This window comes from Bos mutus, chromosome 23 (assembly GCF_027580195.1).
Source record: "Bos mutus isolate GX-2022 chromosome 23, NWIPB_WYAK_1.1, whole genome shotgun sequence".
Lineage (NCBI taxonomy): Eukaryota > Metazoa > Chordata > Mammalia > Artiodactyla > Bovidae > Bos > Bos mutus.
The window spans coordinates 38,706,948-38,722,097 of record NC_091639.1 but is presented as its reverse complement, the minus strand read 5'-3'; the positions used below and the strand labels follow the sequence as shown (position 1 = coordinate 38,722,097).

The 15,150-nt window shown below is 47.1% G+C and overlaps 1 protein-coding gene across 2 annotated transcripts in view; it reads left to right on the top strand.

Annotated features, from left to right (window-relative positions):
- The window catches only part of TBC1D22B (TBC1 domain family member 22B), a 74,068-nt gene that overhangs the window by 44,342 nt on the left and 14,576 nt on the right, over positions 1 to 15,150 (top strand). For both annotated transcript variants that reach the window (XM_070361459.1, XM_070361460.1), the window contains 4 exons: positions 11,286 to 11,392; positions 11,986 to 12,061; positions 14,574 to 14,701; positions 14,976 to 15,071. In XM_070361459.1, the coding sequence (XP_070217560.1) occupies positions 11,286 to 11,392; positions 11,986 to 12,061; positions 14,574 to 14,701; positions 14,976 to 15,071 (407 nt within the window). The remainder of the gene's footprint in view (positions 1 to 11,285; positions 11,393 to 11,985; positions 12,062 to 14,573; positions 14,702 to 14,975; positions 15,072 to 15,150) is intronic.

Below are 15,150 nucleotides of genomic sequence, written 5' to 3'. Positions count from 1 at the left end.
TTCAGTAATTTTTAGTATATTTATAGAGTTTATAACCATCACCACAGTCAATTTTAGAACATTTTCATCAACCCCAAAAGAAACTCTGTACCCTATATCCATCAGTACCAAGCCCCCCCACCCCCTCTATTCCTACCTGCTCTTGCTTTCTGTCTCTATTATTTGCCTTTTCTGGACATTTCATAAAAATGGAATCCTGTGATATGTGTATCTTTTGTGTCTAGTTTCTCTTATTTAGCTTGCTCTTGAGATTCATCCAGGTTGTAGCCTGTGTCAGTGCTTCGCTCCTTTTTATGGTCAAATAAGTATTCCATTGTATGAACATACCACATTTTATTTATTGGTTCATCAGTTGCTGGATATAAATTAAGCTTCAAAGAAACAAGGCATACAGACTTCTCTCCAGCCTCAAGGCCTTTCCTGAACACAGACTCAACATTGTTTGTGGCCTCCAAGAACAGTTCTCTTGTCTGAGTAACAATGCTGCTTTGCTCCCTTTCTCTAATAGTGCCGTATCCTAGGAAGGCAGCTGCTGTGAAAAGAGTTTTGTTATGACTGTCTCTACTACGGGAGGCCTCTGGGATCCTTCACCCGGGGAACAGGCCAGGCCAGTGGCCTTGTCATCCCAGGCAGGTGTCCCCAGGCAGCCTCGCCCACCGCCTCATCTCCCTGAGCTGTAGCACGGAGGATGTCCCCTAGTAGAGCTGTGGGACCCACAGGACCTTGTTTGGCCTGGCTCCTATCTCCTCTGCTATCTGTTCTCTATTACTTTTAAAAAACATTTTTGAAAATATGTATTTATTTATTTTTTGCCGCATCAGGCTCTAGAGCACACAGGCTCCATAGCTGAGGCGCACGGGCTTAGTTGCCCGCAACGCGTGAAATCTTAGCTCCCTGACCAGGGATCATGCTCATCCCCTGCGTTGAAAGGCAGATTTTTAACCACTGGACCACAAGGGAAGTCCCTATTCTCCATTACTTTTATAAAGTAGCACCTGAGCTTGCTTCATGCTTCATATCATGTTTGTTGTAAAATAGCTGAAAATGGGGAGATCCGGTGACTGCCCTCTGTTGAGAGAATTTTTCTGTACCTAACTTAGCGCCCACTCCCCCTCAGTTCCCGATTTTTTTTTTTTTTTCCGAAACCCGCAGCTCACATTGAAGTGGGTCCTCTGTGGATAAGCCGGCTGTGTCTGGGCCCAGCGGTGATAGTGCTGGAGGCTCACCCTCGGGGAATCACAGTCTCTGGACTGTGACCCCTGAGACAGTGAAATACCTCCGGACTCTCTCAAATCCTTTCGGACTTAGATGGCAGTATTGATCTAATTCAGAATATAATGTAATTGATAATATAGTCATCACCAAAATAAGCTGCATAACAGCAACTGTGTTCTGAATGAGGAGTTGTCTGGAAGAGAGGGATCCATGACATGTCCTATTTTCAAAAGAAGAGCAATGCCTGGTGATTTCTTTCATTGCAAAATGAAACAGTAACGAATAACTCTCCCCCTTCTCCTCTGCATGAGGTAGTATAGCAGGATTTTCATTTCAGGTTTTACTAAGAAGCACAGTAGCAATTGAAGTCCCAGAAGGGAAGTCTTAAAATCTCTGACGCATGTTCCCTGCATGACATTTATGCTCAGATATGTCACAGGTAACGCTCAAAACCCTTCAAGCTAGTCTTCAACAGTACGTGAACTGAGGACTTCAGATGTACAAGCTGGATTTAGAAAACGCAGAGGAACCAGAGATCAAATTGCCAGCGTCTATTGGAACATAGAAAAAGCAAGGGGATTCCAAATAAACATCTGCTTCATTGACTATACTAAACCCTGTGACTATGTGGATCACAACAAACTGTGGAAAATTCTTAAAGAGCTGGAAATACCAGACCACCTTACCTGTCTCCTGAGAAACTTGTATTCAGGTCAAGAAGCAGCAGTTAGAACCAGACGTGGATCGGCAGACTGGTTCAAAATTGGGAAAGGAGTACAACTAGGCTATATATTATCACCCTGCTTATTTAACTTCTATGCAGAATATATCATGCAAAATGCTGGGCTGGAAGACTCACAGCTGGAATCAAGATTACTGGGAGAAATATCAATAACCTCAGATGTGCAGATGATACCACCCTAATGGCAGAAAGCAAAGAGGAACTAAAGAGCCTCTTGATGAGGGCGGAATAGGAGAGTGAAAAAAACTGGTTTAAAATTCAACATTCAAAAAACTAGGATCATGGCATCCAGTCCCATCACTTCATGACAAATAGATGGAGATAAAGTGGAAAAAGTAACAGATTTTATTTTTCTTGGGCTCCACAATCACTGTGGATGGTGACTGCAGCCACAAAATTGAAAGATCCTTGCTCCTTGGAAGAAAAGCCATGACAAACCTGGATAGCGTATTAAAAAGTTAGAGACATCACTTTGCCCACAGAACTCAAAGCTGTAGTTAATCTAGGAGTTATGGACAGATGTTAAGTATTGGACCATAAAGAAGGCCGAACTGTGGTGTTGGAGGAGACTCTTGAGAGTCCCGTGGACTGCAAGGAGATCCAACCAGTCCATCCTAAAGAAACTCAGTCCTGAATATGCATTGGAAGGACTGATGCTGAAGCTGAAGCTCCAGTACTTTGGCCACCTGATGTGAAGAACCATCTCATTGGAAAAGACCCTGATGCTGGGAAAGGTTGAGGGCCAGAGAAGGGGGCGGCAGAAGATGAGAAAGTTGGATGGCATCACTCAATGGACATGAGTTTGAGCAAACTCTGGGAAATAGGGAAGCCTGATGTGCCATATAGTTCATGGGGTCACAAAGAGTCAGACATGACTTAGTGACTGAACAACAATGACATGGCATAAATGACCGATTTGGATTAGCTTGGCTACTTTGACAGGGAGCCCCAAGTACCAGTACTGTAAGCAAGAGAGAAAAGTTTATTTCTCCCACATTAAAAGTCAGGAGGTGAGCAGTCCAAGGCTCCATGATATTAGGGATTCAGCCTCTCTCTGTTGTCCTGCCATTCTCAGTGTGTGTTTTCCTACTCATGATCCAAGATAGCTGCTTGTTCTCTAGCCATCACATCTATATTCTAGCCAGTATGGAGAGGGAAAGGAAGAAAGACATACTCTTTCCATTGGAAGGCACTTCCCAAGTACATAACACTTGGTTTTGAATCTCTCATCTGAATTTAAACTTAACGGCGTTTCCCATCGGCAGGTGAGCCTGGAAAACAGTCTATCCCAGGTGACCAGTACCCTTAAGGGTCCTTTCATTGAGGAGGAAGTGGTAGTAGCTATTTATGGACAACAACATCTTTGCTATCCTTTGGCTCCTCACACTCAGCGTTTGACTAATTCCTCTTCTCCCTATGCCCAGCCACCCTTTTCTCTCAGTCACCAACATTTCCTGTCTCTTAAGTCAGAAATGCTACGTGTGTGCGTGCATAGTCAGTCGTGTCCGACTCTTTGCAACCCCATGGACTATAGCCTGCCAGACTCAATCCTTGGAATTTTCCAGGCAAGAATACTAGAGTGGGTTGCCATTTCCTACTCCAGGGGATCTTCCCCACCCAGGGACCAAACGCGTATTTCTCATGTCTCCTGCATTGGCAGGCAGGTTCTTCACCACTAGCGCTGCCTGGGAAGCCCAAAAATGCTAAGACTTGTTTGTATTAATAATTCTTTTTTCTCATTCTTTCATATCTGATCAGTTACAAAGCTCTGATGGTTTCATGTTCTAACTATTTCTTGAATCGCTTTCTCTCTCCATTCCTCCTATGACTACTCTAGCTCAGGCCTGGATTGCTGAAATGGCCAAGTATGTTTTCCCATCTCTGGTTTTTATCCCCTTCAAAACCATCTTTCACACCATTTAAACACAGACATGCCTGTTCAGCCCCCCTGCTTAAATCCCTTCACTAGCATCTCATCACCTACAGTTTAAAATGTCCAGATTCCCGGGAGTTCCCTGGTGGCCTAGTGGTTAGGACTCGAGGCTTTCACTGCCGTGGCCTGGGTTCAGTCCCTGGTCAGGGAACCAAGATCCCCACAAGCCACACAGCACAGACGAAAAAGTCCACATTCTGTAGCTTGCTGTGCAAGGCCCTGTGTCCTCTGCTTCTGCCTCACCTCTTAAAGGCAGAAATCCAAAACTGACGTCTTTAACCTGAAGCCTTGTCCTGTACCACTTCTTTATCCCTGGGCTAATCCATGTGCATTCCTTAAGGCTCCCCTTCCTCCTGGAAGCCTGCCCTGAGACCTCCTCCCTCCCTCCTCCCACCACCTCCCAGCGGCACTCTCTCCATAACTATGCATTTCCCCCTTGAAGGGCTCTAGGACACCAGCTACTGTGTGTTCCATCCTGCCATCTGCCACTGGTCTTTATGATTCTTTGAGGCCAGAGACTATTTGAAACATCTTAACATTCCCAGTGCTTTCATTTTGGTGTCCATAAATTCCACATGTGTCTAGATGAAGAGTGAGTGCCGACTGTCTGCAGCCCCATGGACTATAGCCCGCCAGGCTTCTCTGTCCATGGACTTTCCAGGGAGGAATACTGGAGCGAGTTGCCATTCCCTACTCCAGGGGATCTTCCCAACCTGGGGATCAAACCCGGGGATCAAACCCGTGTCTCTAGTGTCTCCTGCATTGGCAGGCAGATTCTTTAGCACTGAACGAATGAGAGAATGAAAATTTCATAGTGGTTTAAGATATTCAGGAAATAGTACAGCTTTGCTGGCCTTGGCCACTGGAGGGCAGTGAATCACAGCATTTTGATACTGTGCTGATTTAGCCAAAAGTTCTTCTCTCTTTTTCGTAAGGGATAGAGATGGAGCATCATCACTTATTCAGCAGTTACTTATTGATTCTTACAGCGTACCAGGCACTGCTCTAGTCACAGGGGATATGACCATAAACAAAGTGGACAGAAATCCCTGCCTATCCTTCTAGATGTTTATTCACAGAAAATAAAAGCATATAGTCCTTCTCACACACACAAGGGCAACTATGGATGTTTTACTGACTTCTGACACCTCAGTTAGTTTTGCCTGTCTCTAAACTTTATATAAATTGAGTCATTAGAAAAGAATATTCCACCTTTCATTCTCCTGCTCTGGGTTTGGAGGGACCTGGGGAGTGGGGCTGATGCTGAATTTTTAGCCCTCATCCTGTCTGGCACTTTACCCCTTTCCTCAAGGTGCCTCTTGGCCCCGTCTTCATAGACGAAGCAGCCTTGTATGTGCTAAGAAATTTGAGGCTCTTTCCAGCAACAGACATATGTGGAGACGCCCAGTCAGAGTGCTGAGCAGGGTTACTTTCAGTGGGCAGTTGAGAGCAGTGTGAGAGTTTGGTGGGATGTCCAGGGCTGGATTTCCTCCCATGAAGAGGTAAGCTCTCCAAGGGCAAACTGTGGCTTGCCATCTCCCTGGCGGTGAGCCAGGTGACGTGTGCACTTGCTGTCTCTTTTATCTGACCGAAGCATAAATGAGACACCATGACAGGAGAAATTGAGGTAGCCAACATAGTCAAGATGTTTGAGCCTAGATGAGGAACCTGTGGGCAGCTGACCACGAGTCCAAACCCTGGACTTCCCAGGGCCTGTGGCATATGAGTCTTGGGGACGTGCTGCCTGGCTCTGTGGGTGGTCTTTGGGCAGGTCCTAGAAGATGAAGGTGAAGTGTGTGCTGGACCTGCCCCCTCCCTTGCCCCTCTAACATGAATACTCATACAGTTTGGGTTCCTGTAATCCAGGCATCAAGAGGCTGATTTAACCAGCAGCCGTTCAATTCAGTTCAGTTCAGTTCAGTTCAGTCGCTCAGTCGTGTCTGACTCTTTGCGACCCCATGAATCGCAGCACGCCAGGCCTCCCTGTCCATCACCATCTCCCGGAGTTCACTCAAACTCACGTCCATCGAGTCGGTGATGCCATCCAGCCATCTTATCCTCTGTCGTCCCCTTTTCCTCCTGCCCCCAATCCCTCCCAGCATCAGAGTCTTTTCCAATGAGTCCACTCTTCCCATGAGGTGGCCAAAGTACTGGAGTTTCAGCTTTAGCATCATTCCTTCCAAAGAACACCCAGGGCTGATCTCCTTTAGAATGGACTGGTTGGATCTCCTTGCAGTCCAAGGGACTCTCAAGAGTCTTCTCCAACACCACAGTTCAAAAGCATAAATTCTTCGGCACTCAGCCTTCTTCACAGTCCAACTCAAACATCCATACATGACTACTGGAAAAACCATAGCCTTGACTAGACGGACCTTTGTTGGCAAAGTAATGTCTCTGCTTTTGAATATGCTATCTAGGTTGGTCATAACTTTCCTTCCAAGGAATAAGTGTCTTTTAATTTCATGGCTGCAGTCACCATCTGCAGTGATTTTGGAGCCCAAAAAAATAAAGTCTGACACTTTCCACTGTTTCCCCATCTGTTTGCCATGAAGTGATGGGACCAGATGCCATGATGTTTGTTTTCTGAATGTTGAGCTTTAAGCCAACTTTTTCACTCTCCTCTTCTCTTAACTTTCTGCCATAAGGGTGGTGTCATCTGCATATCTGAGGTTATTGATATTTCTCCCGGCAATCTTGATTCCAGCTTGTGCTTCTTCCAGCCCAGCGTTTCTCATAATGTACTTTGGATATAAGTTAAATAAGCAGCAGCCATTAGTGTTCATTAAATAAAAGTAGAAGTAATACAAGAACCTCAGAAAAGTAGAGTCGGTTTGGTGGTGTGTTGGTTTTTAAAATTCGTTTTAGCCAGGTACCTCATGCTGAGCAGTGGATGGCCAGAGATGGTTCTGGGTTAATTGACCGGCACTGTGTTGGGGAGGGCTCTGTCGTCAGCTGCTTCTCTGTCTTAGAAATAGCGTTTCTCCTCTCACAGTCTGAAACAGGGTTCTCCTGAAACAGACCCACCTGCTCCTGTGGGTTTCTGCTCTGTAGAAACCTCTTCCCTCTCCTCACTGTCCTTTCTTTGTCAAGTGGTTTGACTTTGCTGGGTTTAACCGAGGGGTCCCTCCGCCTTGTCCATACTTGGCTCTGGTGGCCTTGTCACAGATACTTGCCTGAAAAATGCCAGATGAGTAATACCCAACAAGTTTCTATAGCACTGAACCCCTTTAAAATTATTACATTCAGGTGATTGGATGAATTCCTTGGAACTCTTCTTAAAACTGTGTTTTTCTGGATGAAAGATTTAATTCCTGTTTTATGAGGTTCTTTAGATGTATGGCTGAAAAGATTTATTTTTTTCCTTTTCTCAAGCAGTTTACTTTTGTGGTCAGAAAATATTATGTAAGCTCTTCTCATAAGTCCAGTTAAAAAAAACAGACAGGAATCAGGTAAGCCAGAGGCTTTGGAAAATAGAAGGGCTGTCTGTAGTCTGGTGCCTTGAATCTCCTTGTGTCTGCGGGTTGGGCTGGTTGATTCCTACCCAACAGATCACAAAATCTAGCAATTGCCCTGTGATCACAGATGCTTTCTGGGAAATGCCTCGAGCACTGAGTGGACAAGTTACTCTTTCCAGTTTTAGTAAAACCAGTTCTTCCCGAAGCTGTTGGGGAGTGTTTGAGGCACAGGTGAGGCTAGTTTTAGGCCCGAGATCTGGAGTTCTGAGAAAAATGAACACTTGACTGGGGCCACCACTCAGGTACATTTATCGGGTAATAACGCTGGGCTTGACAGCATGTTCTTGTCAAGCCTAGAGTGGGCAATTCGATTTTTATAAAGAGCTGTTGGGTTTCCTCTTTTTGGATGCTTTGCCGCTTAAAACAGCCATAAAATATCCCTTAAAAATCTCATTCCCTCCAGTCCGAGTCCTGGCTGCTGAATGCTCCATAATGACAACCAGAGACGCTGCCCTCATCTGAGACGGCATTGCTGGCGTGGCTTCCCATTCCAGCTTCAATTATATGTTGAGTTTTCTCAAGTGGGATGTTTAATGATCCTTCTGAACAGACTGTTGATGCTGAATGAAGCCCTTCCCGAGAGCATGTGGGCCTCCCTTTCTCTGCTGCTTTTTGCTGGTGCACTTAGCTCACAGTTTTTGACTGAATGTGTGAATTTTATCGTCCCAGCAGGCAGAACACTAGAACTAAACCCTCCTCCCACTCTCTGAAGTGCTGGTGAGCTCCCCTGTTGTCTGTGAAAGCCAAGAGCTAACAGGCAGGTGGGGCGTGAGGGCAGAACATGGGCAAAGGACAGCTCCCAGTTCGCAAGGCCCCAAGAGAGGGTTCAGCGTCCTCTGTTGACCCCCTTCTCCCGAGGACAGCTAGGGTTGGGAACGGCACAGTTACTGAGAGCAGGTTCTTATCAATTTGAACCTCATGTTTTTCGATTTTCTTCCTTAAGAGCCAGAGGTAGAAATGGAAAGCTTTGAAATTTGTCTTTTATTTTTAAGGTACGTTTGGAATTAGGTTAGGTTTGGCTGCAAATAGCAGAGATCTAAAATAACAGAGGCTTTAATAACAGTAATACTTAACATTTGTGTAATGCTTATTTTATCCCAGGCACTGTTCGTACTTTTCATGTATTGACTTGTTTAATCCTTACAATGTGCCCCACTGGTGGTAGGATGTTACCTCCTTCAGAGAGGAGGCGTTGAGGCTCAGGAAGCAAAGTCATTTGCCCAGAGTCACAGAGCTTGTGACAGGGCCAGGATTTTAGCTGCACAATCTGGCTTCAGAGTCTATGCTCCTGACCGCTGACTGTTCTGACAAAAAGGCCGCAGGTCACTGGGGCTCATGTGGCAGCCTGCTCCCCATCGTACTCAGGGAGCCTGGCGCTCTCTCCCAGTTACTCTGCTGTGTGTGGTTCCCATTTCCAGTGACATTTCTGCTGCAGTGTTCTGAAATGCCCAGGTAGGACAAGACCCTTCAGATTATCGTGGAGCTTGGGATCTTCATTTGTGAAACACGTACAAATAGTGGGAGAGCTTTTATCTCGAGCCTTCCTTATGGGCTTCATTTTTTTTTTTTCTTTCAGAGGAAGGGAAGCTACTGCCCAGGCTGGTTAGTGTGATCCGCCACACTCACTAAAGGGGAGAGTCCACGTGGTTCCCTAGTGCACTGCTGGGAGTCTGCTCCTGGAGAGTGGTCTGCTGGTACCTGTGGTTAGGTCCTTTGGCCCACAGCAGTTCTCGTGTGGTTCCTCCAGCCATTATTTGTGGTAGTGGGTGTTGGGGGCCCCTGGGTATCCATCCTTGATGGGGAACAGATAGGTAAAGAGGTGATGGCCTGTGTGGGTCAGTGAACTGGAGGTCTGAACAGCAACACAGAAGGATCTTAGAAATGCGAGATGAAGCAAAAAGAAAAAGGAAGATTCTGAGCTGGGTCTTGGAGCCCAGTATCACTTGATTAAATTAATAGTATACATCTGGTCACCCCCCACTCTGGCAAAACACCCACTACATAAATGGTTAAGTTAGAAAAAAAGAAAGATGGTATTTCGTGGAAGGATTTTTTTGTGTGGTTTCTCAAATAGACCTTTATGTATTATCTGAAGTCTTCATTTCTGCAGGCTTAGTGTTTTACAAAATCTTGTTCTCTTTTTGGTAGTAAAAGGCAGGTGTAGTCCATGGTAGCTCCTTTTTGCTAGAATCATGTGCATTTTTTCTTGACCAAAAGTTATATTTACTGTAGAAATTTTGAATAGTAAGGCTTAAAGAAAATAAAAATTCTTTATCCCTACTACCTTGGGAATAAGCACTGTAAACCCTTGTGATATATTTTGTTTTTCCTCTGTGCTTATACAAACACATAAATATTGTATGTACAGTAGTTGAGAATAAACCATAAATAACTTTGTACTTTACTCCTCTCCCTCAACGCTGTGACATGCTTCCCCATGTCATTACAAATTCCTAATAAACCTCACCTAAAATTAACTATATCATGCCTACCGTGTGCCAGGGTCTGCTGTCGATGCTTTACTTGTATTAACTGTGGAGTTTTTACACTGTTGCCAGGCTCATACTTTTTCTGACAAAGCACCCCGCCCTCCCCAAAAGCGTTTTTACAGCCCTTGAGGTCCATTAGAAAAACACTGTTATATAGGATGAGAATCGGAGAGTTGTCCCACAACATCCTGAGAAGGTCCAGTTGTAAGTCTCGATAGAGTGATAATTCTCATAAAGGAAAGGTCTGGATTCTAAATACATTCTGTCATATACCTGTGTCTCTGCGGCACCAGGGTCTGCAGTGAACATGCTGTTTTCAAACAGGGCTCCAAGGAGAGAGGCTGCCTTTGACACAGAGCGCAAGGGCCCGAACGTCTCCGTGTGTGGCCTCTGATGGGCATGCAAGGGGCCTGTGGCTTGAGGTGGCCTGTCTTGTCCACCTTGTCTCCCGCAGGAAGGGAACATCACACATTCCTTCTTCTAGAAGACTCCTGTGTTCTTCCTTCTTGCATCTCAGACCAGTCGGACAACCTCTCACTCTTGTCCCTTAGTGTGGGGTTTCCAAGACTCGCTCATAGGCAGGCCTCTTTAAAAGAGCTGCCAAGGCTAAAGAAACTGGGGGAGTGCTGAGTAAGCCAGATGAAGGAGATTTTCTTAATGCAGAATTCCTAATAACTTCTCGAATCCTTTTATGAGTCTCCAAGATGAGGATATATAATGCAGCGTTTCTCTGCTGTGTTTGTCCATGGAACCTTTTTTACTTGAGTATCCTATAGGATGGAGGTTTTTGCAGAACCCAGCTTGATAACTGCCAGCTTGGTTGAGATGAAATCCTGGAAGCTTTCATGGGTTTGGGCCATCTTCCTTCACACAACTCATCCTCACTTCTGAGGCTTGAGGCCCTGGGTCTGCCTGGTCAGAACGGGGGGATTCTGTCTTTAAAAGGACCTGTCGGGGTTCCCTGATCCCAGTTGTTCTCACTGCCTGTAAGAGTGAGTGTGTTAGTTTACTGAATTTCTGAAATGAAAGAATTTTTCCAGACTGCCTCCAGGGGGCTGGATATAGCTCATTGAACATGAAGCCTGAAGTTTTTTTTTTTTTTCCTCAAACTAAATGAAAAATGCAGTGGAAGAGAAAGATGTGTTGGACCCAGCCAACCCGGTGTGAGAAATGGCCTGTGCAGTGTTGTCATGAGATTCTCGAGCGCCTTCCTGGGACACTCCTGCCTACCTGGCAAGGGGACGGTGGTGGGCAGGCCCCTGTTCCTTGGCCTCACATGAGCCTGGCTCCCTCTGGGCCTTAAGGACCCCGTTGAAGATACTAGACTCTGTCTTTCTCTATCCATTTTTTTAGAGAAAACCTCTGGACTTTCTTCACCTTTTGTTTTACAGAAGAGGATGTGGAGAACTTTGATGTGACCAATTTGTCTCAGGACATGCTGCGAAGCATAGAAGCCGACAGCTTTTGGTGCATGAGCAAGCTGCTGGACGGGATCCAGGTGAGCGACTCTGCCCTTTCGGGATGCCCTGCTTGGGGCTCCCTTTGGGTTCCTTGTTGCTCTTCTGGATCAGACAGCCTCCGAACTCCGGCCCCAGCATGGCTCCCCCGCTTTCGGTCCATCCATCTTTACTTCATTCGTTAGTTTTACAGCTTTCAAAAGGCAGTGATCCTAGACGACTTCCCTGGCAGCCCAGTGGTTAGGACTCTGTGTTTTCACTCCTGAGGACACGGGTTTGATCCCTAGTTGGGGAACTAAATCCCGAAAGTTGTGCTGTGCAAAAAAAAAAAAAAAAAAAAACAGGCAATGGTCTAATGTCCCCTGGAGTCTAGGGGAGTCCCCATGTTGCTCTGCCTTTCTCATTAGGCCCTGTCCCCCCATTCTGCTGTGCTCCCAGCCATGCAGTTTGCCTCCAAAGCACATGCCTTTCCCCCACACTCTGCTGTTCTCTGAGATTCCTTTGTTCCCCACAACACTGGCAGCAGCTCTGGAGAAACACCTTCTGCTTTGAAACATGTTTCAGTGACCATGGGGGAGGGGTGGCCCGATGGTGTGACATTCCCTGCTCGGCCTGAGTTCTGTGTCGTTTGCAGGATAACTACACCTTTGCACAACCAGGGATCCAGAAGAAGGTCAAGGCGCTGGAAGAGCTTGTCAGTCGGATCGATGGTAGGTTCAGAGGAAGAACTCTCTAGCAGTGTGATTCTGACACAAGTGTGAATCACACAGAGTGTGATTATGCTGGTGCGGGGTGGGTGGGGGGTGTCTCCTCAGCCCCTGTCCTGGCCGTGACCCCTTCCAGTTCATTCGGTTCTGTTGGCAATGCTGGCATCCTTCCACATCTCACCGGGAAGGTGAGGCGAGAACTCTGCTGTTAGGTCACATTCTTTTCTCGCCTTTGTTTCCGGTCACCAGGTTCTGCCAATCCTCCTTCAGCATCTCTCCTCAAATTCACCCTTTTGTTCTTCATGGCCCTAGCCACAGCTCTGGTCCAGCCATGCTTGAGTTTCTGCAGCTTCCTCCTAGAAGCACTCGCCTCCTCCATCCTCGTCTCTCTTGCACACATCTGTCACACACCTCCGTCTTTCCAGAGCTCTGTTCCGGTCACATCCCGCTTCTGCCCCGAACCCACCTGTGTTCTCTGTTGCTTTTAGCATCAAGTCTGTAGTCTGACTGTGTCCTTCCCGCTGTGATGTGACTCAGGATTTCTGGGCTCGATGCAGGGTCCTCAGGTATGCCTGATACCCCAGCAGGACATCCCATAGCTCCCTGTGACCCGTCTGGGTGGGGAGCAGGAGTTGTAGCTTCCTGAAGCAGAATGTCTTTGAGGAACAGGAGCCCTGCAGTAAGTCTTTGGCCCCACCATGGGATCCTGGAGTGTTAGAACTGAAGGCAAGTCAGGAAGCCCTGCTGTTGACTAATGAGGAACCTGAGGCCCAGGGAGAGAAGCTGAGATTAAGTTTCATGCAGATCGCGCACAGGTCTAACAGCAAGGTCTTCTGTTAAGTGGAATGTCCAGCACCAGTTAATTCTATCAGTTGCGACACAACTAATCAGTCCCATTAACTGGTTTTCCATCATGGATTTTCCTGCTTCACCAGCGCATTCCTCGTCCCTCCCTCCCCCCATCCCTCATATGGAGATTGCATATCTTTCTCCTTTCCCAGATTCTTTTCCCTTGAAAACCTTCCCTGATTTGTTCCACTCACTCCAGCTCCCTTTTACAACTTAGGGTTTCAGTCCCTGGAGTTTATTTGATTATTTGCTGCTGTTTCCCCATGCATTGCATGTGGGATGCTTTTAGCTCTCTGCCTCATTGCCTGGCCCAGCGGTCAGCGCCATGCCGGGCCCACACCCCGCGCTCCTGTCTCCCTCGCTTGGCTCCTGGGATGGGGCGAGTGCTGAGCTGTCTGACAGGGGCTGGCTTCCAGAGGGCCTGTGCTGTAGTTGTTTCCACTGTCTGGTCTGGCCTTTTTTCCCCCTCTTCTGCCATCAAAAATATCTGATTAAAAAAAAGGCATAGTATGTTAGGATATAGTGTATTTTTAAATGTATATGTCTTAGTGCTTTGAATTATAGAAGTAATACTCACTGCAAAAATTTAGACAATTCCAAAAAAACCCCAAAAGTAAAAATCCTTCCCCTTCTTTAAATTCTGCTCCCTAGATATAACCATTATTGATAGTTACTGTCTCAAAAGCTGTAATATTTTCCACATGAGGGTGCTGTTGTAGACACTTTTATTTTCTCATTTTATTCGCCCCCAGATTGACTGAGGTTTGAATAAGTGTCCCCATTTATAGATTAGGAAATTGAGGAGGATAGTGATTAAAAAAAAAACAAACAAACAAATCCTATCAAGCAGTATCTGAAGGGCTGCCATATGGAACAGGGGGCAGGTGTGTTTGGGTTGCTCCAGAACACCACGCCCACACCATGGGGTGGGAGTTGCGGGGGGAGCTGGTGTCTGTTGAATGCGGTGAAGCACTTTCTGGTGAATCACTTAATCAGTGGGAGAGGCTGCCCTTGAGTGGAGTCGGTGAACCTCTTTCCCCGGCTGTTTAAGTCCCTGCTGGCTGCCATCTGTCAGAGATGCTGAAGAGGAATCCTCACCGGTGGGAGGATGGCCAAGGTGACCCACACAGTTCTTTTCCATTGCGTCTCCTTCTGTGATGTGTAACAAGGTCAGGCAGCCAAGTGAGCCTTATGTCTCCCTCACTTGATGGCTCGAGCAGTCCTGCAAAGGAAGAAAGGCCCCCAGAACGTCGCTGTGGGATGTCCAAATAGTTCTCCTACGTGCAGGGCTGAGCTAACCAAGCAGCGGTGCTGTGAGGTGGTGGGATCCAACACCGGACAGTCAGGTGCGGGTTTGGCTTCCCCAGGGGGAGGAGCTGAAAAGAAATGGAAACTGGGACTTCCCTGGTGGTCCAACGGTTAAGAATCTGCCTTGGAATGCAAGGGACATGGGTTCAATCCCTGGTCAGGGAACTAAGATCCCTCATGCCACAGAGCAACCAAGCCTAAGCGCCACGACGAAAGATCCCACATGACGCAGTGAAGATCCAACACAGCTATATAAACAAATTAAAAAAGGAAACAGAAGCTGCCTTTTTGGTTTATGTGAGTCAGGGTCCGATCCCCTAGGTTGTGCTCAGGGGGCCAATGACCCTTTCTGTTTTAGAGCAGGTACATAATCACTTCAGGAGGTACGAGGTGGAATACCTACAGTTTGCCTTCCGTTGGATGAACAACCTGCTGATGCGAGAGCTTCCCCTGCGCTGCACCATCCGCCTGTGGGACACATACCAGGTATGGGAAGACCTCCCCCTCAACAAACACATGCCAGGCTGTCCCTGAGGCACCCGGCTCCCTGCCTGCTGCACCCACTCGGAAGTCCTCCCCACCTCCTTTCTGCCTCTGTGTCTGCCTTGTCCTCGAGGGCAGGGCCTCTGTGCACCCAGCCATGGAGGGGGTGCTGCTCTGTTTGCCCCCCGCGCAGAAGGATGGGTCTGAGAGGGCTGGAGCCACCTTCTCATCAGGGCTTGGAGACCTAACTCTTTCTGGTTTTTTACCCCCTTCCCAGTCTGAACCAGAAGGGTTCTCCCACTTTCATCTCTACGTGTGTGCAGCTTTCTTGATCAAGTGGAGGAAAGAGATCCTGGATGAGGAGGACTTTCAGGTGAGAGGCCTGAGCTCAGCCTGTGCTGGGGATGAGCATCAGAGTGGGCATTATCCCACTCATGGGGCTGTGCAAGGAG